Genomic DNA, 18,927 nt, shown 5'->3' with positions numbered 1-18,927 from the left:
TTTATCCCTGTGTTTCCTGTCTCTCTCTACCAGTGTATTTATCCTTGTGTTTCCTGTCTCTCTGTACCAGTGTATTTATCCCTGTGTTTCCTGTCTCTCTGTACCAGTGTATTTATCCCTGTGCTTCCTGTCTCTCTGTACCAGTGTAGTTATCCCTGTGTTTCCTGTCTCTCTGTTCCAGTGTATTTATCCCTGTGTTTCCTGTCTCTCTGTACCAGTGTATTTATCCCTGTGTTTCCTGTCTCTCTGTACCAGTGTATTTATCCCTGTGTTTCCTGTCTCTCTGTACCAGTGTATTTATCCTTGTGTTTCCTGTCTCTCTGTACCAGTGTATTTATCCCTGTGTTTCCTGTCTCTTTGTACCAGTGTATTTATCTCTGTGTTTCTTGTCTCTCTGTACCAGTGTATTTATCTCTGTGTTTCCTGTCTCTCTGTACCAGTGTATTTATCTCTGTGTTTCCTGTCTCTCTGTACCAGTGTATTTATCCCTGTGTTTCTTGTCTCTCTGTGCCAGTTCGTCTTGTATGTTTTCCAAGTCAATCAGCATCTTTCCTGTTCTCCTGCTTTTTGCATTCTCCTGTTCTGGACTCGTCCTCCTGGACTCTGATTTTGACCTTTGCCTGTTCTGGACTCTGTACCCGCCTGCCTGACCATTCTGCCTGCCTTGACCATGAGAGCCTGTCTGCTACTCTGTACCTCCTGGACTCTGACCTGATTTTGACCTTTTGCCTGTCCACAACCATTCTCTTGCCTACTCCTTTTGGATTAATAAACATTGTAAGACTCCAACCATCTGCCTCCTGTGTCTGCATCTGAGTTTCGCCTTGCCTCATGATATATACACTTCGCTAATTTTGCTGGACCCCAGGAAGAGTAGCTCCTGCCCTGGCAGGAACTAATAGGGATCCATAATATACCCCTGGAAGAGTAGCTGCTGCTTTGGCAGGAACTAATAGGGATCCATAATAAACACCAGGAAGTTATGCTGCTGCCTTGGCAGGAACTAATAGGGATCCATAATAAACCCCAGGAAGAGTAGCTGCTGCCTTGGCAGGAACTAATGGGGATCCATAATAAACCCCAGGAAGAGTAGCTGCTGCCTTGGCAGGAACTAATGGGGATCCATAATAATTGTAGAACAATAGTGAAGACATCAACATGATAAAATAACACATATTGAATCATGTAGTAACCGAAAAAGTGTTACTTACTGTTTGGGTATATTCAAAATGTCCGCCCTCCTGTTGGAAGTTGAGGGGCTGCTGGTTGAGGAGCCACTGGAAGGCCACGTCCAGAGATGGGTCATGTGACACCCTGCAACTGAGCACCACGCTCTCCCCCACTGTCACCTCCACCCTGCTGGGGCTCAGGTCCACACGCATGGCCTCTGCAAACACAACACTGCTGCATCTTAGCATAACAACACCTCTGGATACAACACAGCTAAAGCTAGCTTCGGACACAGGACTGCTACACCGTGCTAACGGTAGACGGATACACTGTCACCCTAGGACATGTCACGCCTAACAGTAGACTGCTACACTGTCCTAACAATAGACCAATACACTGTCCTAACGATAGACCAATACACTGTCCTAACAATAGACCAATATACTGTCCTAACGATAGACCAATACACTGTCCTAACAATAGACCAATACACTGTCCTAACGGTAGACCAATACACTGTCCTAACAATAGACCAATACACTGTCCTAACAATAGACCAATACACTGTCCTAACAATAGACCACTACACTGTCCTAACGATAGACCAATACACTGTCCTAACAGTAGACCGCTACACTGTCCTAACAATAGACCAATACACTGTCCTAACAGTAGACCGCTACACTGTCCTAACAATAGACCAATACACTGTCCTAACAGTAGACCGCTACACTGTCCTAACAATAGACCAATATACTGTCCTAACAATAGACCAATACACTGTCGTAACGGTAGACCAATACACTGTCCTAACGATAGACCAATACACTGTCCTAACAGTAGACTGCTACACTGTCCTAACGATAGACCAATATACTGTCCTAACAATAGACCAATACACTGTCGTAACGGTAGACCAATACACTGTCCTAACGATAGACCGATACACCGTCCTAACGATAGACTGATACACCGTCCTAACGGTGGACTGATACACCGTCCTAACGGTAGACTCCACCAATCAGGCCTTTATGGTAGAGTGACCAGACAGAAGCTACTCCTCAGTAAAAGCACATGACAGCCCGCCTGGACTTTGCCCAAAGGCACCTAAAGACTCTCAGACCATGAGAAACAAGATTATCTGGTCTGATGAAACGAAGATTGAACTCCTTGGCCTGAATGCCAAGCATCACGTCTGGAGGAACCCTGGTACAATCCCTATGGTGGTGGCAGCATCAGGCTGTGGGGATATTATTTTTTAAGTTGCAGCGACTGGGAGACTAGTCAGGTTTGAGGGAAAGATGAATGGAGCAAAGTACAGAGAGATCATTGATGAAAACCTGCTTCAGAGTGCTCAGGACCTCAGACTGGGGTGAAGGATCACCTTCCAACAGGACAACGACCCTAAGCACACAACCAAGACAATGCAAGAGTGGCTTCGGGACAAGTCTCTGAAAGTCCTTGAGTGGCCGAGCCAGAGACCGGACTTGAGACCTGAATATAGCTGTGCAGCGACACTCCCCATCCATCCTGACAGAGCTTGAGAGGATCTGCAGAGAAGAATGGGAGAAACTCCCCAAATGCAGGTGTGCCAAGCTTGTAGCATCATACCCAAGAAGACAGGAGGCTGTAATAGCTGCCAAACGTGCGTCAACAAAGTACTGAGTAAAGGGTCTGAATACTGACGTAAATGTGATCCGTTTTTTATTTGATATACATTTGCAAAAATGTCTAAAAACCTGTTTTTGCTTTTTTTAAATGGGATATTGTGTGTAAATTGATGAAGGAACAAAACAGAAAACAAAAAAATCATTTTTAGAATTAGGCTGTAATGTAAAAAAATGTAGAACAAGTCAAGGACTGTATATCTAGGCTACCTTGGCGAGTATGGCATGGCAACATTAGTCAGAGGAAAAACACAAAAGAACATCTGTGATCTGGGTCCAGGCAAAGCTCTATTCAGATGGGACCAGGGTAACTAACAACCAGGTAGCCGGATTGACTTGTCATTAGTGTCATTATCAAACCACATCCTGCATACTGAAACCCTGAAAAGGACCAAAACAGTCACTCAGGGCCTCCGTTGATTTCAGCTGTGCATGCTGTTCATGTACAACAGTCTTACCCTGTCAAATAGGGTGCCCTTGTAAAATGATTTTGAATGTGAAAACCCTTTCGCTTCGCAGTCGAGCGAACACAATAAATTCCGCCGGCGTCCCCTCTGCCTCTCTCCCCCTCTCTCCACCCCCCCAGACAAAGGTGGCAGGAAACGACATTGGGGGACTGTTTACTGGTGTGTGACTGGCACTAATTTGGCAGAAAATAAAGCCCCCCTGGGCATCGCTTACCTTTTACCCAGAGCATGGCCGTCATCTCAGCCGAACCAAACTGATTCTCGGCTCGACAGACATAGTTCCCCTCGTCAGAGCGGGTGGAGTTGATGATCCTCAGAGTGTTGTTTCGTAACAGCATTATCCTGTCAAAGAACAAATACAATACAAACCAAATGCCTGTTTAACTAAAACAGTTGAGTTTAATTAAAGTTGTATGCAGTTTTAGTTGCTTATAGCATTCATTAAAGTGTATTTAGATTGCTGAAAGACATCAGGCAGATCAGGACAGCTCAGAAAGGCAAACAGCATAACAAATTAATTTCAGAGCGTATCCATTTGGGGGATTTTAAATATTTCATATACTCTATGTTCTATCTAGCTCAGACACGATGATCTTATTGATTTTCCAAGGGCAAGCTATGTAGTTCTGTCCTTGAGCTGTTGTTCTTAATGTTATGTTTCATGTTTTGTGTGGACCCCAGGAAGAGCAGTTGCTGCAAATACCAAGTTGTGCAGACAGTTCCCCCGCAACGATCCTTGTCAAGAGGACATATGTACTGTGTACAAGCTACATAAGCTGTTTAATTGTGGACTCAAGTGAAACATTACTAGGAAACGATTCACTTTTCTATGTTCTTCAGTACTATGACCTGAAAACACTATTTACCACAAGGGGCAAACAACAACAGACTAATAATGCTTTCACATAGTATTTACGGTATTAAGCGTGTAAAAAACAATTGGCCCATGTTTATATGACCCCCTTACACACCGGGACATTTTTTTTTACCACATTCTTGTTTGCATAGCCTTTTACACCGCAAGGCTCCCGAGTGGCGCAAGGCACTGCATCTCAGTGCAAGAGGCGTCACTACAGTCCCTGGTTTCGAATCCAGGCTGTATCACATCCGGCTGCGATTGGGAGTCCCACAGGGCGGTGCACAGTTCTCTGGGTTTTCGCCGGTGTAGGCCGTCATTGTAAATACATTTGTTTTTCACTGACTTGCCAAGTTGTATATCTCCTGTACGCGTGACTGTGGCAGGTGGTCGTAGTGCTGCGCAGATGTGGTTGGGCATCTGTTTGAATAAATCCATTGAATATACACCATCAAAAATAAACTCATTATTAAATCATTCATTATAAGACTACGTGTATTTTCAAAAGAATAGAATAGCATATTTGGAGTTTAATTAGGCCTATACCATAGGTCTGTACAGCCATAAATGCTCCATTCAAATCAAATCAATATGATGGAATATAACAGAATAAAATACAATAATATTTTCCCCACATAACTTGTGTCAAGGGAACGTGTGGAACCGCTATCATATAAAGAACGTCATCTTTTGAAACAGAGCCCAATCCCATGCTTTTTTTGAATCCACGTTTAATCTCTTTCTTACCCACACTCCACGTTGTTAGGGAGCAGGAATACCTTCATCATGATACCCACAGAAAATAAAAGCAATCCGATTTTCAAAAGCATGCGAGTGTCGTTCATACTTCACAACCTCCGCGGACTTTGAGTTGTCTATATCATATACGATTGAACAAAATAATAGGCCTCCACTTGATTTAGGCTTCATTATAGCATGCTAAATGTTTCTGATCAGTGATTTAGGCTTCATTATAGCATGCTAAATGTTTCTGATCAATGATTTAGACTACATTATAGCATGCTAAATGTTTCGGATCAGTGATTTAGGCTTCATTATAGCATGCTAAATGTTTCTGATCAATGATTTAGACTACATTATAGCATGCTAAATGTTTCGGATCAGTGATTTAGGCTGCATTATAGCATGCTAAATGTTTCGGATCAGTGATTTAGACTACATTATAGAATGCTAAATGTTTCTGATCAATGATTTAGACTACATTATAGCATGCTAAATGTTTCGGATCATTGATTTAGACTACATTATAGCATGCTAAATGTTTCGGATCAGTGATTTAGGCTTCATTATAGCATGCTAAATGTTTCTGATCAGTGATTTAGACTACATTATAGCATGCTAAATGTTTCGGATCAGTGATAGATTAAACCAATTGACCAAATAGCCACTACAGATGGAGATTAAGTTAATCAAAATCACATTGATTATCAGACAAGTCCGTGAAGTCACAGTCGTTTGGTCGGGTGTAGGTCTAGGCCACAAAACGACTGTGACTGAGGAGTAAAATAATCAACTTGTTAAACTACATACCATTGCAAAATGAGCCAACTAGACAAGATGATAATTAGCATTACTCACCTCAACTTAGCAAACATTTCCCCAGCCTAATTGTGTAGCCTAATCAATATCCAATCTGACATGTATTGATTCATCAAGACGAGTCTCAAAGCTGCGCGACGGCGCTGTCCCGATCAAAACAGTGCTGAAATTATTATCTACTTCAGGGCCCCCCCCCAAGCTGTACGTTTTGTTTTTTCCCCCAGCATTACCCAGCTGATTAAAATAATCAAAGGTTGATGATTAGTTGATTATTTGAATCAGCTGTCTAGTGCTAGGACAAAAAACAAAAAACGTTCACCCAGGACCGAGTTTGGGAAACGCTGATCTAGTTGAACACATGCTTCAAATCTATTACAAGGATGAGATGCCTCTTTGGCAGTTTCATTATTAAGCAACAATTCCCACAGTTATTCTACATGGATCCAAACAGGGTATATGCTTAGTGGTGTGCTATACGAAGACACGGGCAAGGTGACAAGCCTTGCAAAGTTGTTAAGAACAGGCTGGAGGATGGTTAACGGGCGTTGTCTAGCGACCTCCGAGAGTTTTAAGAGCCTGGTGCGCGCCAAAGCAACCTCATCATTACGGCTACGTTTCATACTAGGGCCGTAGGCAGAACTGTACTGAAATGATTACTCGGTAGTTCGGTGGAAATACAATTTTGGCTTTGATACCAGCAATTACTTCAGATATTGAAGAAAATGAGGAAAAAAGTAGCCGAATAAACGTGTTAGTATGAAAGGGTATTAGGTACGTCGGGAGAATGGCTTAACAGATAAATACATGCTATTTCCCCCATCTCCACAAGATAAATCAACAATTACATTTCCTAATGAAGGCAAATTCCTGACAACATCAAATAAGCCTAAATCTCCAATAAGATTTACAAGCCTGATATTATCGGTTGAGATAAAGGCTTAACCAGGGGCGCAACTTTGGTTTTAGAAGTGGTGGGGACATAACTATTATTATTGTATTTTCTACACAGATAAACACTCCAAACCCGAGGGGTCTGAGTCTTGTATCACATTCCAATGACAAAAAAATGCAATTTCAGAATGGGGGGAGGGAAATGTCCACCCCATCCACAGTGAAAGTTGCACCCCTGGGCTAAATTAATAGGGAACAAGTGTTTAAACCCAAATTTAAATGCAGCCACTTTTGTTACAGCCTCAATGGAATATGGACCACACATGGCCTAACAGCTGGTAATGGATCAACAACACATGGCCTAACAGCTGGTAATGGATCAACAAAACATGGCCTAACAGCTGGTAATGGATCAACAACACATGGCCTAACAGCTGGTAATGGATCAACAACACATGACCTAACAGCTGGTAATGGATCAACAACACATGACCTAACAGCTGGAAATGGATCAACAACACATGACCTAACATCTGGTAATGGGGTTTTAGATAAAACACATGGCCTAACATCTGGTAATGGGGTTTTAGATAAAACACGTGGCCTAACATCTGGTAATGGGGTTTTAGATAAATCAACAACACATGACCTAACATCTGGTAATGGGGTTTTAGATAAATCACATGACCTAACATCTGGTAATGGGGTTTTAGATAAAACACATGACCTAACATCTGGTAATGGGGTTTTAGATCAAAACAGTGCTGAAATTATTATCTACTTCAGGGCCCCCCCCCCCAAGCTGTACGTTTTGTTTTTTCCCCCAGCATTACCCAGCTGATTAAAATAATCAAAGGTTGATGATTAGTTGATTATTTGAATCAGCTGTCTAGTGCTAGGACAAAAAACAAAAAACGTTCACCCAGGACCGAGTTTGGGAAACGCTGATCTAGTTGAACACATGCTTCAAATCTATTACAAGGATGAGATGCCTCTTTGGCAGTTTCATTATTAAGCAACAATTCCCACAGTTATTCTACATGGATCCAAACAGGGTATATGCTTAGTGGTGTGCTATACGAAGACACGGGCAAGGTGACAAGCCTTGCAAAGTTGTTAAGAACAGGCTGGAGGATGGTTAACGGGCGTTGTCTAGCGACCTCCGAGAGTTTTAAGAGCCTGGTGCGCGCCAAAGCAACCTCATCATTACGGCTACGTTTCATACTAGGGCCGTAGGCAGAACTGTACTGAAATGATTACTCGGTAGTTCGGTGGAAATACAATTTTGGCTTTGATACCAGCAATTACTTCAGATATTGAAGAAAATGAGGAAAAAAGTAGCCGAATAAACGTGTTAGTATGAAAGGGTATTAGGTACGTCGGGAGAATGGCTTAACAGATAAATACATGCTATTTCCCCCATCTCCACAAGATAAATCAACAATTACATTTCCTAATGAAGGCAAATTCCTGACAACATCAAATAAGCCTAAATCTCCAATAAGATTTACAAGTCTGATGTTATCGGTTGAGATAAAGGCTTAACCAGGGGCGCAACTTTGGTTTTAGAAGTGGTGGGGACATAACTATTATTATTGTATTTTCTACACAGATAAACACTCCAAACCCGAGGGGTCTGAGTCTTGTATCACATTCCAATGACAAAAAAATGCAATTTCAGAATGGGGGGAGGGACATGTCCATCCCATCCACAGTGAAAGTTGCACCCCTGGGCTAAATTAATAGGGAACAAGTGTTTAAACCCAAATTGAAATGCAGCCACTTTTGTTACAGCCTCAATGGAATATGGACCACACATGGCCTAACAGCTGGTAATGGATCAACAACACATGGCCTAACAGCTGGAAATGGATCAACAACACATGATCTAACAGCTGGAAATTGAGTTTTAGATAAAACACATGGCCTAACAGCTGGAAATGGATCAACAACACATGGCCTAACATCTGGTAATGGGGTTTTAGATACATCACATGACCTAACATCTGGTTATGGGGTTTTAGATACATCACATGACCTAACACCTGGTAATGGGGTTTTAGATAAATCAACAACACATGACCTAACATCTGGTAATGGGGTTTTAGATAAATCAACAACACATGGCCTAACACCTGGTAATGGGGTTTTAGATAAAACACATGGCCTAACACCTGGTAATGGGGTTTTAGATAAATCAACAACACATGGCCTAACATCTGGTAATGGGGTTTTAGATAAAACACATGGCCTAACATCTGGTAATGGGGTTTTAGATAAATCAACAACACATGACCTAACATCTGGTAATGGGGTTTTAGATAAAACACATGACCTAACATCTGGTAATGGGGTTTTAGATAAAACACATGACCTAACATCTGAATAAAAATCACATGACCTAACACCTGGTAATGGGGTTTTAGATAAATCAACAACACATGACCTAACATCTGGTAATGGGGTTTTAGATAAAACACATGACCTAACATCTGGTAATGGGGTTTTAGATAAATCAACAACACATGACCTAACATCTGGTAATGGGGTTTTAGATAAAACACATGACCTAACATCTGGTAATTGGGTTTTAGATAAATCAACAACACATGGCCTAACACCTGGTAATGGGGTTTTAGATAAATCACATGGCCTAACATCTGGTAATTGGGTTTTAGATAAATCAACAACACATGGCCTAACACCTGGTAATGGGGTTTTAGATAAATCACATGGCCTAACATCTGGTAATGGGGTTTTAGATAAAACACATGACCTAACATCTGGTAATGGGGTTTTAGATAAAACACATGACCTAACATCTGGTAATGGGGTTTTAGATAAATCAACAACACATGGCCTAACATCTGGTAATGGGGTTTTAGATAAAACACATGGCCTAACATCTGGTAATGGGGTTTTAGATAAATCAACAACAGATGACCTAACATCTGGTAATGGAGTTTTAGATAAAACACATGACCTAACATCTGGTAATGGGGTTTTAGATAAATCACATGACCTAACATCTGGTAATGGGGTTTTAGATAAAACACATGACCTAACATCTGGTAATGGGGTTTTAGATAAATCAACAACACATGACCTAACATCTGGTAATGGGGTTTTAGATAAAACACATGACCTAACATCTGGTAATGGGGTTTTAGATAAAACACATGACCTAACATCTGGTAATGGGGTTTTAGATAAAACACATGGCCTAACATCTGGTAATGGGGTTTTAGATAAATCAACAACACATGACCTAACATCTGGTAATGGGGTTTTAGATAAATCAACAACACATGACCTAACATCTGGTAATGGGGTTTTAGATAAAACACATGGCCTAACATCTGTTAATGGGGTTTTAGATAAAACACATGACCTAACATCTGGTAATGGGGTTTTAGATAAATCAACAACACATGACCTAACATCTGGTAATGGGGTTTTAGATAAAACACATGACCTAACATCTGGTAATGGGGTTTTAGATAAAACACATGACCTAACATCTGGTAATGGGGTTTTAGATAAAACACATGACCTAACATCTGGTAATGGGGTTTTAGATAAATCAACAACACATGACCTAACATCTGGTAATGGGGTTTTAGATAAAACACATGACCTAACATCTGGTAATGGGGTTTTAGATAAAACACATGACCTAACATCTGGTAATGGGGTTTTAGATAAAACACATGGCCTAACATCTGGTAATGGGGTTTTAGATAAAACACATGACCTAACATCTGGTAATGGGGTTTTAGATAAAACACATGACCTAACATCTGGTAATTGGGTTTTAGATAAATCAACACCACATGACCTAACATCTGGTAAAGGGGTTTTAGATAAAACACATGACCTAACATCTGGTAATGGGGTTTTAGATAAAACACATGACCTAATATCTGGTAATGGGGTTTTAGATAAAACACATGGCCTAACATCTGGTAATGGGGTTTTAGATAAATCAACAACACATGACCTAACATCTGGTAATGGGGTTTTAGATAAATCAACAACACATGACCTAACACCTGGTAATGGGGTTTTAGATAAATCAACAACACATGACCTAACATCTGGTAATGGGGTTTTAGATAAAACACATGACCTAACATCTGGTAATTGGGTTTTAGATAAATCAACAACACATGACCTAACATCTGGTAATGGGGTTTTAGATAAAACACATGGCCTAACATCTGGTAATGGGGTTTTAGATAAATCACATGACCTAACATCTGGTAATGGGGTTTTAGATAAAACACATGACCTAACATCTGGTAATGGGGTTTTAGATAAATCAACAACACATGACCTAACATCTGGTAATGGGGTTTTAGATAAAACACATGACCTAACATCTGGTAATGGGGTTTTAGATAAAACACATGACCTAACATCTGGTAATGGGGTTTTAGATAAAACACATGGCCTAACATCTGGTAATGGGGTTTTAGATAAAACACATGGCCTAACATCTGGTAATGGGGTTTTAGATAAAACACATGACCTAACATCTGGTAATGGGGTTTTAGATACAACACATGACCTAACATCTGGTAATGGGGTTTTAGATAAAACACATGACCTAACATCTGGTAATGGGGTTTTAGATAAATCAACAACACATGACCTAACATCTGGTAATGGGGTTTTAGATAAAACACATGACCTAACATCTGGTAATGGGGTTTTAGATAAAACACATGACCTAACATCTGGTAATGGGGTTTTAGATAAAACACATGACCTAACATCTGGTAATGGGGTTTTAGATAAATCAACAACACATGACCTAACACCTGGTAATGGGGTTTTAGATAAAACACATGACCTAACATCTGGTAATGGGGTTTTAGATAAAACACATGACCTAACATCTGGTAATGGGGTTTTAGATAAAACACATGACCTAACATCTGGTAATGGGGTTTTAGATAAATCAACAACACATGACCTAACATCTGGTAATGGGGTTTTAGATAAAACACATGGCCTAACATCTGGTAATGGGGTTTTAGATAAAACACATGACCTAACATCTGGTAATGGGGTTTTAGACAAATCAACAACACATGACCTAACATCTGGTAATGGGGTTTTAGATAAAACACATGACCTAACATCTGGTAATGGGGTTTTAGATAAAACACATGACCTAACATCTGGTAATGGGGTTTTAGATAAAACACATGACCTAACATCTGGTAATGGGGTTTTAGATAAATCAACAACACATGACCTAACACCTGGTAATGGGGTTTTAGATAAAACACATGACCTAACATCTGGTAATGGGGTTTTAGATAAAACACATGACCTAACATCTGGTAATGGGGTTTTAGATAAAACACATGACCTAACATCTGGTAATGGGGTTTTAGATAAATCAACAACACATGACCTAACATCTGGTAATGGGGTTTTAGATAAAACACATGACCTAACATCTGGTAATGGGGTTTTAGATAAAACACATGACCTAACATCTGGTAATGGGGTTTTAGATAAAACACATGACCTAACATCTGGTAATGGGGTTTTAGATAAAACACATGACCTAACATCTGGTAATGGGGTTTTAGATAAATCAACAACACATGACCTAACATCTGGTAATGGGGTTTTAGATAAATCAACAACACATGACCTAACATCTGGTAATGGGGTTTTAGATAAAACACATGACCTAACATCTGGTAATGGGGTTTTAGATAAATCAACAACACATGACCTAACATCTGGTAATGGGGTTTTAGATAAATCAACAACACATGACCTAACATCTGGTAATGGGGTTTTAGATAAAACACATGACCTAACATCTGGTAATGGGGTTTTAGATAAAACACATGACCTAACATTTGGTAATGGGGTTTTAGATAAATCAACAACACATGACCTAACATCTGGTAATGGGGTTTTAGATAAATCAACAACACATGACCTAACACCTGGTAATGGGGTTTTAGATAAATCAACAACACATGACCTAACACCTGGTAATGGGGTTTTAGATACAACACATGACCTAACATCTGGTAATGGGGTTTTAGATAAATCACATGACCTAACATCTGGTAATGGGGTTTTAGATAAATCAACAACACATGACCTAACATCTGGTAATGGGGTTTTAGACCTAGTAAAACACATGACCTAACATCTGGTAATGGGGTTTTAGATAAATCACATGACCTAACATCTGGTAATGGGGTTTTAGATAAATCAACAACACATGACCTAACATCTGGTAATGGGGTTTTAGATAAAACACATGACCTAACATCTGGTAATGGGGTTTTAGATAAATCAATAGGGTTTTAGATAAAACACATGACCTAACATCTGGTAATGGGGTTTTAGATAAATCAACAACACATGACCTAACATCTGGTAATGGGGTTTTAGATAAATCAACAACACATGACCTAACATCTGGTAATGGGGTTTTAGATAAATCAACAATGACCTAACATCTGGTAATGGGGTTTTAGATAAATCACACATGACCTAACATCTGGTAATGGGGTTTTAGATAAAACAACATGACCTAACATCTGGGGGGTTTTAGATAAATCAACAACACATGACCTAACATCTGGTAATGGGGTTTTAAATAAAACACATGACCTAACATCTGGTAATGGGGTTTTAGATAAAACACAACACATGACCTAACATCTGGTAATGGGGTTTTAGATAAATCAACAACATGACCTAACATCTGGTAATGGGGTTTTAGATAAATCAACAACAACATCTGGTATGACCTAACATCTGGTAATGGGGTTTTAGATAAAACACATGACCTAACATCTGGTAATGGGGTTTTAGATAAAACAACATGACCTAACATCTGGTAATGGGGTTTTAGATAAAACAATGACAACACATGACCTAACATCTGGTAATGGGGTTTTAGATAAAACACATGACCTAACATGACCTAACATCTGGTAATGGGGTTTTAGATAAAACACATGACAACATCTGGTAATGACCTAACATCTGGTAATGGGGTTTTAGATAAATCAACAACACATGACCTAACATCTGGTAATGGGGTTTTAGATAAAAACATCATGACCTAACATCTGGTAATGGGGTTTTAGATAAATCAACAACACATGACCTAACATCTGGTAATGGGGTTTTAGATAAATCAACAACACATGACCTAACATCTGGTAATAAAACACATGGGGTTTTAGATAAATCAACACATGACCTAACATCTGGTAATGGGGTTTTAGATAAATCAACAACACATGACCTAACATCTGGTAATGGGGTTTTAGATAAATCAACAACACATGACCTAACATCTGGTAATGGGGTTTTAGATAAAACATGACCTAACATCTGGTAATGGGGTTTTAGATAAATCACATGACCTAACATCTGGTAATGGGGTTTTAGATAAATCAACAACATGACCTAACATCTGGTAATGGGGTTTTAGATAAATCACAACATCTGGTAATGACCTAACATCTGGTAATGGGGTTTTAGATAAATCAACAACACATGACCTAACATCTGGTAATGGGGTTTTAGATAAAACACATGACCTAACATCTGGTAATGGGGTTTTAGATAAATCAACAACATGACCTAACATCTGGTAATGGGGTTTTAGATAAAACACATGACCTAACATCTGGTAATGGGGTTTTAGATTAAACACATGACCTAACATCTGGTAATGGGGTTTTAGATAAATCAACAACACATGACCTAACATCTGGTAATGGGGTTTTAGATAAATCAACAACACATGACCTAACATCTGGTAATGGGGTTTTAGATAAAACACATGACCTAACATCTGGTAATGGGGTTTTAGATAAAACATCATGGCCTAACATCTGGTAATGGGGTTTTAGATAAATCAACAACACATGACCTAACATCTGGTAATGGGGTTTTAGATAAATCATGACCTAACATCTGGTAATGGGGTTTTAGATAAATCAACAACACATGACCTAACATCTGGTAATGGGGTTTTAGATAAATCAATAACACATGACCTAACATCTGGTAATGGGGTTTTAGATAAATCAACAACACATGACCTAACATCTGGTAATGGGGTTTTAGATAAATCAACAACACATGACCTAACATCTGGTAATGGGGTTTTAGATACAACACATGGCCTAACATCTGGTAATGGGGTTTTAGATAAAACACATGACCTAACACCTGGTAATGGGGTTTTAGATAAAACACATGACCTAACATCTGGTAATGGGGTTTTAGATAAAACACATGGCCTAACATCTGGTAATGGGGTTTTAGATAAAACACATGACCTAACATCTGGTAATGGGGTTTTAGATAAAACACATGGCCTAACATCTGGTAATGGGGTTTTAGATAAAACACATGACCTAACATCTGGTAATGGGGTTTTAGATAAATCAACAACACATGACCTAACATCTGGTAATGGGGTTTTAGATAAAACACATGACCTAACATCTGGTAATGGGGTTTTAGATAAATCAACAACACATGACCTAACATCTGGTAATGGGGTTTTAGATAAATCAACAACACATGACCTAACATCTGGTAATGGGGTTTTAGATAAAACACATGGCCTAACATCTGGTAATGGGGTTTTAGATAAAACACATGACCTAACATCTGGTAATGGGGTTTTAGATAAATCAACAACACATGACCTAACATCTGGTAATGGGGTTTTAGATAAATCAACAACACATGACCTAACATCTGGTAATGGGGTTTTAGATAAATCAACAACACATGACCTAACATCTGGTAATGGGGTTTTAGATAAATCACATGACCTAACATTTGGTAATGGGGTTTTAGATAAATCAACAACACATGACCTAACATCTGGTAATGGGGTTTTAGATAAATCAACAACACATGACCTAACACCTGGTAATGGGGTTTTAGATAAATCAACAACACATGACCTAACACCTGGTAATGGGGTTTTAGATACAACACATGACCTAACATCTGGTAATGGGGTTTTAGATAAATCAACAACACATGACCTAACATCTGGTAATGGGGTTTTAGATAAATCAACAACACATGACCTAACATCTGGTAATGGGGTTTTAGATAAATCACATGACCTAACATCTGGTAATGGGGTTTTAGATAAATCAACAACACATGACCTAACATCTGGTAATGGGGTTTTAGATAAATCAACAACACATGACCTAACATCTGGTAATGGGGTTTTAGATAAATCAAAACACATGACCTAACATCTGGTAATGGGGTTTTAGATAAATCAACACACATGACCTAACATCTGGTAATGGGGTTTTAGATAAAACACATGACCTAACATCTGGTAATGGGGTTTTAGATAAAACACATGACCTAACATCTGGTAATGGGGTTTTAGATAAATCAACAACACATGACCTAACATCTGGTAATGGGGTTTTAGATAAATCAACAACACATGACCTAACATCTGGTAATGGGGTTTTAGATAAATCAACAACACATGACCTAACATCTGGTAATGGGGTTTTAGATAAATCAACAACACATGACCTAACATCTGGTAATGGGGTTTTAGATAAATCAACACATGACCTAACATCTGGTAATGGGGTTTTAGATAAAACACATGACCTAACATCTGGGGGTTTTAATGGGGTTTTTTAGATAAAACACATGACCTAACACCTGGTAATGGGGTTTTAGATAAAACACATGACCTAACATCTGGTAATGGGGTTTTAGATAAAACACATGACCTAACATCTGGTAATGGGGTTTTAGATAAAACACATGACCTAACATCTGGTAATGGGGTTTTAGATAAAACACATGACCTAACATCTGGTAATGGGGTTTTAGATAAAACACATGACCTAACATCTGGTAATGGGGTTTTAGATAAATCAACAACACATGACCTAACATCTGGTAATGGGGTTTTAGATAAAACACATGACCTAACATCTGGTAATGGGGTTTTAGATAAATCAACAACACATGACCTAACATCTGGTAATGGGGTTTTAGATAAATCAACAACACATGACCTAACACCTGGTAATGGGGTTTTAGATAAAACACATGGCCTAACATCTGGTAATGGGGTTTTAGATAAAACACATGACCTAACATCTGGTAATGGGGTTTTAGATAAATCAACAACACATGACCTAACATCTGGTAATGGGGTTTTAGATAAATCAACAACACATGACCTAACATCTGGTAATGGGGTTTTAGATAAATCAACAACAGATGACCTAACATCTGGTAATGGGGTTTTAGATAAAAACATCTGGTAATGGGGTTTTATGACCTAACATCTGGTAATGGGGTTTTAGATAAATCAACAACATGACCTAACATCTGGTAATGGGGTTTTAGATAAATCAACAACACATGACCTAACATCTGGTAATGGGGTTTTAGATAAATCAACATGACAACATGACCTAACATCTGACCTAATCTGGGGGGTTTTAGATAAAACACATGACCTAACATCTGGTAATGGGGTTTTAGATAAATCACATGACCTAACATCTGGTAATGGGGTTTTAGATAAATCAACAACACATGACCTAACATCTGGTAATGGGGTTTTAGATAAATCACATGACCTAACATCTGGTAATGGGGTTTTAGATAAATCAACAACACATGACCTAACATCTGGTAATGGGGTTTTAGATAAAACACATGACCTAACATCTGGTAATGGGGTTTTAGATAAAACACATGACCTAACATCTGGTAATGGGGTTTTAGATAAATCAACAACACATGACCTAACATCTGGTAATGGGGTTTTAGATAAAACACATGACCTAACATCTGGTAATGGGGTTTTAGATAAAACACATGACCTAACATCTGGTAATGGGGTTTTAGATAAATCAACAACACATGACCTAACATCTGGTAATGGGGTTTTAGATAAAACACATGACCTAACATCTGGTAATGGGGTTTTAGATAAATCACATGACCTAACATCTGGTAATGGGGTTTTAGATAAATCAACAACACATGACCTAACATCTGGTAATGGGGTTTTAGATAAATCACAACAACACATGACCTAACATCTGGTAATGGGGTTTTAGATAAAACACATGACCTAACATCTGGTAATGGGGTTTTAGATAAAACACATGACCTAACATCTGGTAATGGGGTTTTAGATAAATCAACAACACATGGCCTAAAACCTGGTAATGGGGTTTTAGATAAATCAACAACACATGGCCTAAAACCTGGTAATGGGGTTTTAGATAAGTCACATGACCTAACATCTGGTAATGGGGTTTTAGATAAAACACATGGCCTAACATCTGGTAATGGGGTTTTAGATAAATCAACAACACATGACCTAACATCTGGTAATGGGGTTTTAGATAAATCAACAACACATGACCTAACATCTGGTAATGGGGTTTTAGATAAATCAACAACACATGACCTAACATCTGGTAATGGGGTTTTAGATAAATCAACACATGACCTAACATCTGGTAATGGGGTTTTAGATAAAACACATGACCTAACATCTGGTAATGGGGTTTTAGATAAAACACATGACCTAACATCTTTTAGATAAAACACATGGTAATCTGGGGTTTTAGATAAATCAACAACACATGACCTAACATCTGGTAATGGGGTTTTAGATAAAACACATGACCTAACATCTGGTAATGGGGTTTTAGATAAAACACATGACCTAACATCTGGTAATGGGGTTTTAGATAAATCAACAACACATGACCTAACATCTGGTAATGGGGTTTTAGATAAAACACATGACCTAACATCTGGTAATGGGGTTTTAGATAAATCACATGACCTAACATCTGGTAATGGGGTTTTAGATAAATCAACAACACATGACCTAACATCTGACCTAACATCTGGTAATGGGGTTTTAGATAAAAACAACACATGACCTAACATCTGGTAATGGGGTTTTAGATAAAACACATGACCTAACATCTGGTAATGGGGTTTTAGATAAATCAACAACACATGGCCTAAAACCTGGTAATGGGGTTTTAGATAAATCAACAACACATGGCCTAAAACCTGGTAATGGGGTTTTAGATAAGTCACATGACCTAACATCTGGTAATGGGGTTTTAGATAAAACACATGGCCTAACATCTGGTAATGGGGTTTTAGATAAATCAACAACACATGACCTAACATCTGGTAATGGGGTTTTAGATAAATCAACAACACATGACCTAACATCTGGTAATGGGGTTTTAGATAAATCAACAAC

The 18,927-nt window shown here is 38.9% G+C and overlaps 1 protein-coding gene across 3 annotated transcripts in view; it reads right to left on the bottom strand.

The window, feature by feature from the left end:
* LOC123993861 (contactin-5-like) overlaps positions 1-18,927 on the bottom strand; it is a 253,341-nt gene that overhangs the window by 121,520 nt on the left and 112,894 nt on the right. For all 3 annotated transcript variants that reach the window (XM_046296320.1, XM_046296321.1, XM_046296322.1), the window contains exons 7-8: positions 3,519-3,646; positions 1,212-1,387 (exon numbers count right to left, since the gene is read on the bottom strand). In XM_046296320.1, coding sequence (XP_046152276.1) covers positions 1,212-1,387; positions 3,519-3,646 — 304 coding nt within the window. The remainder of the gene's footprint in view (positions 1-1,211; positions 1,388-3,518; positions 3,647-18,927) is intronic.

The sequence above is a fragment of the Oncorhynchus gorbuscha genome, linkage group LG13 (assembly GCF_021184085.1).
Source record: "Oncorhynchus gorbuscha isolate QuinsamMale2020 ecotype Even-year linkage group LG13, OgorEven_v1.0, whole genome shotgun sequence".
Classification (NCBI taxonomy): Eukaryota; Metazoa; Chordata; class Actinopteri; order Salmoniformes; family Salmonidae; genus Oncorhynchus; species Oncorhynchus gorbuscha.
This window is presented reverse-complemented; position numbering and strand designations above follow the sequence as displayed.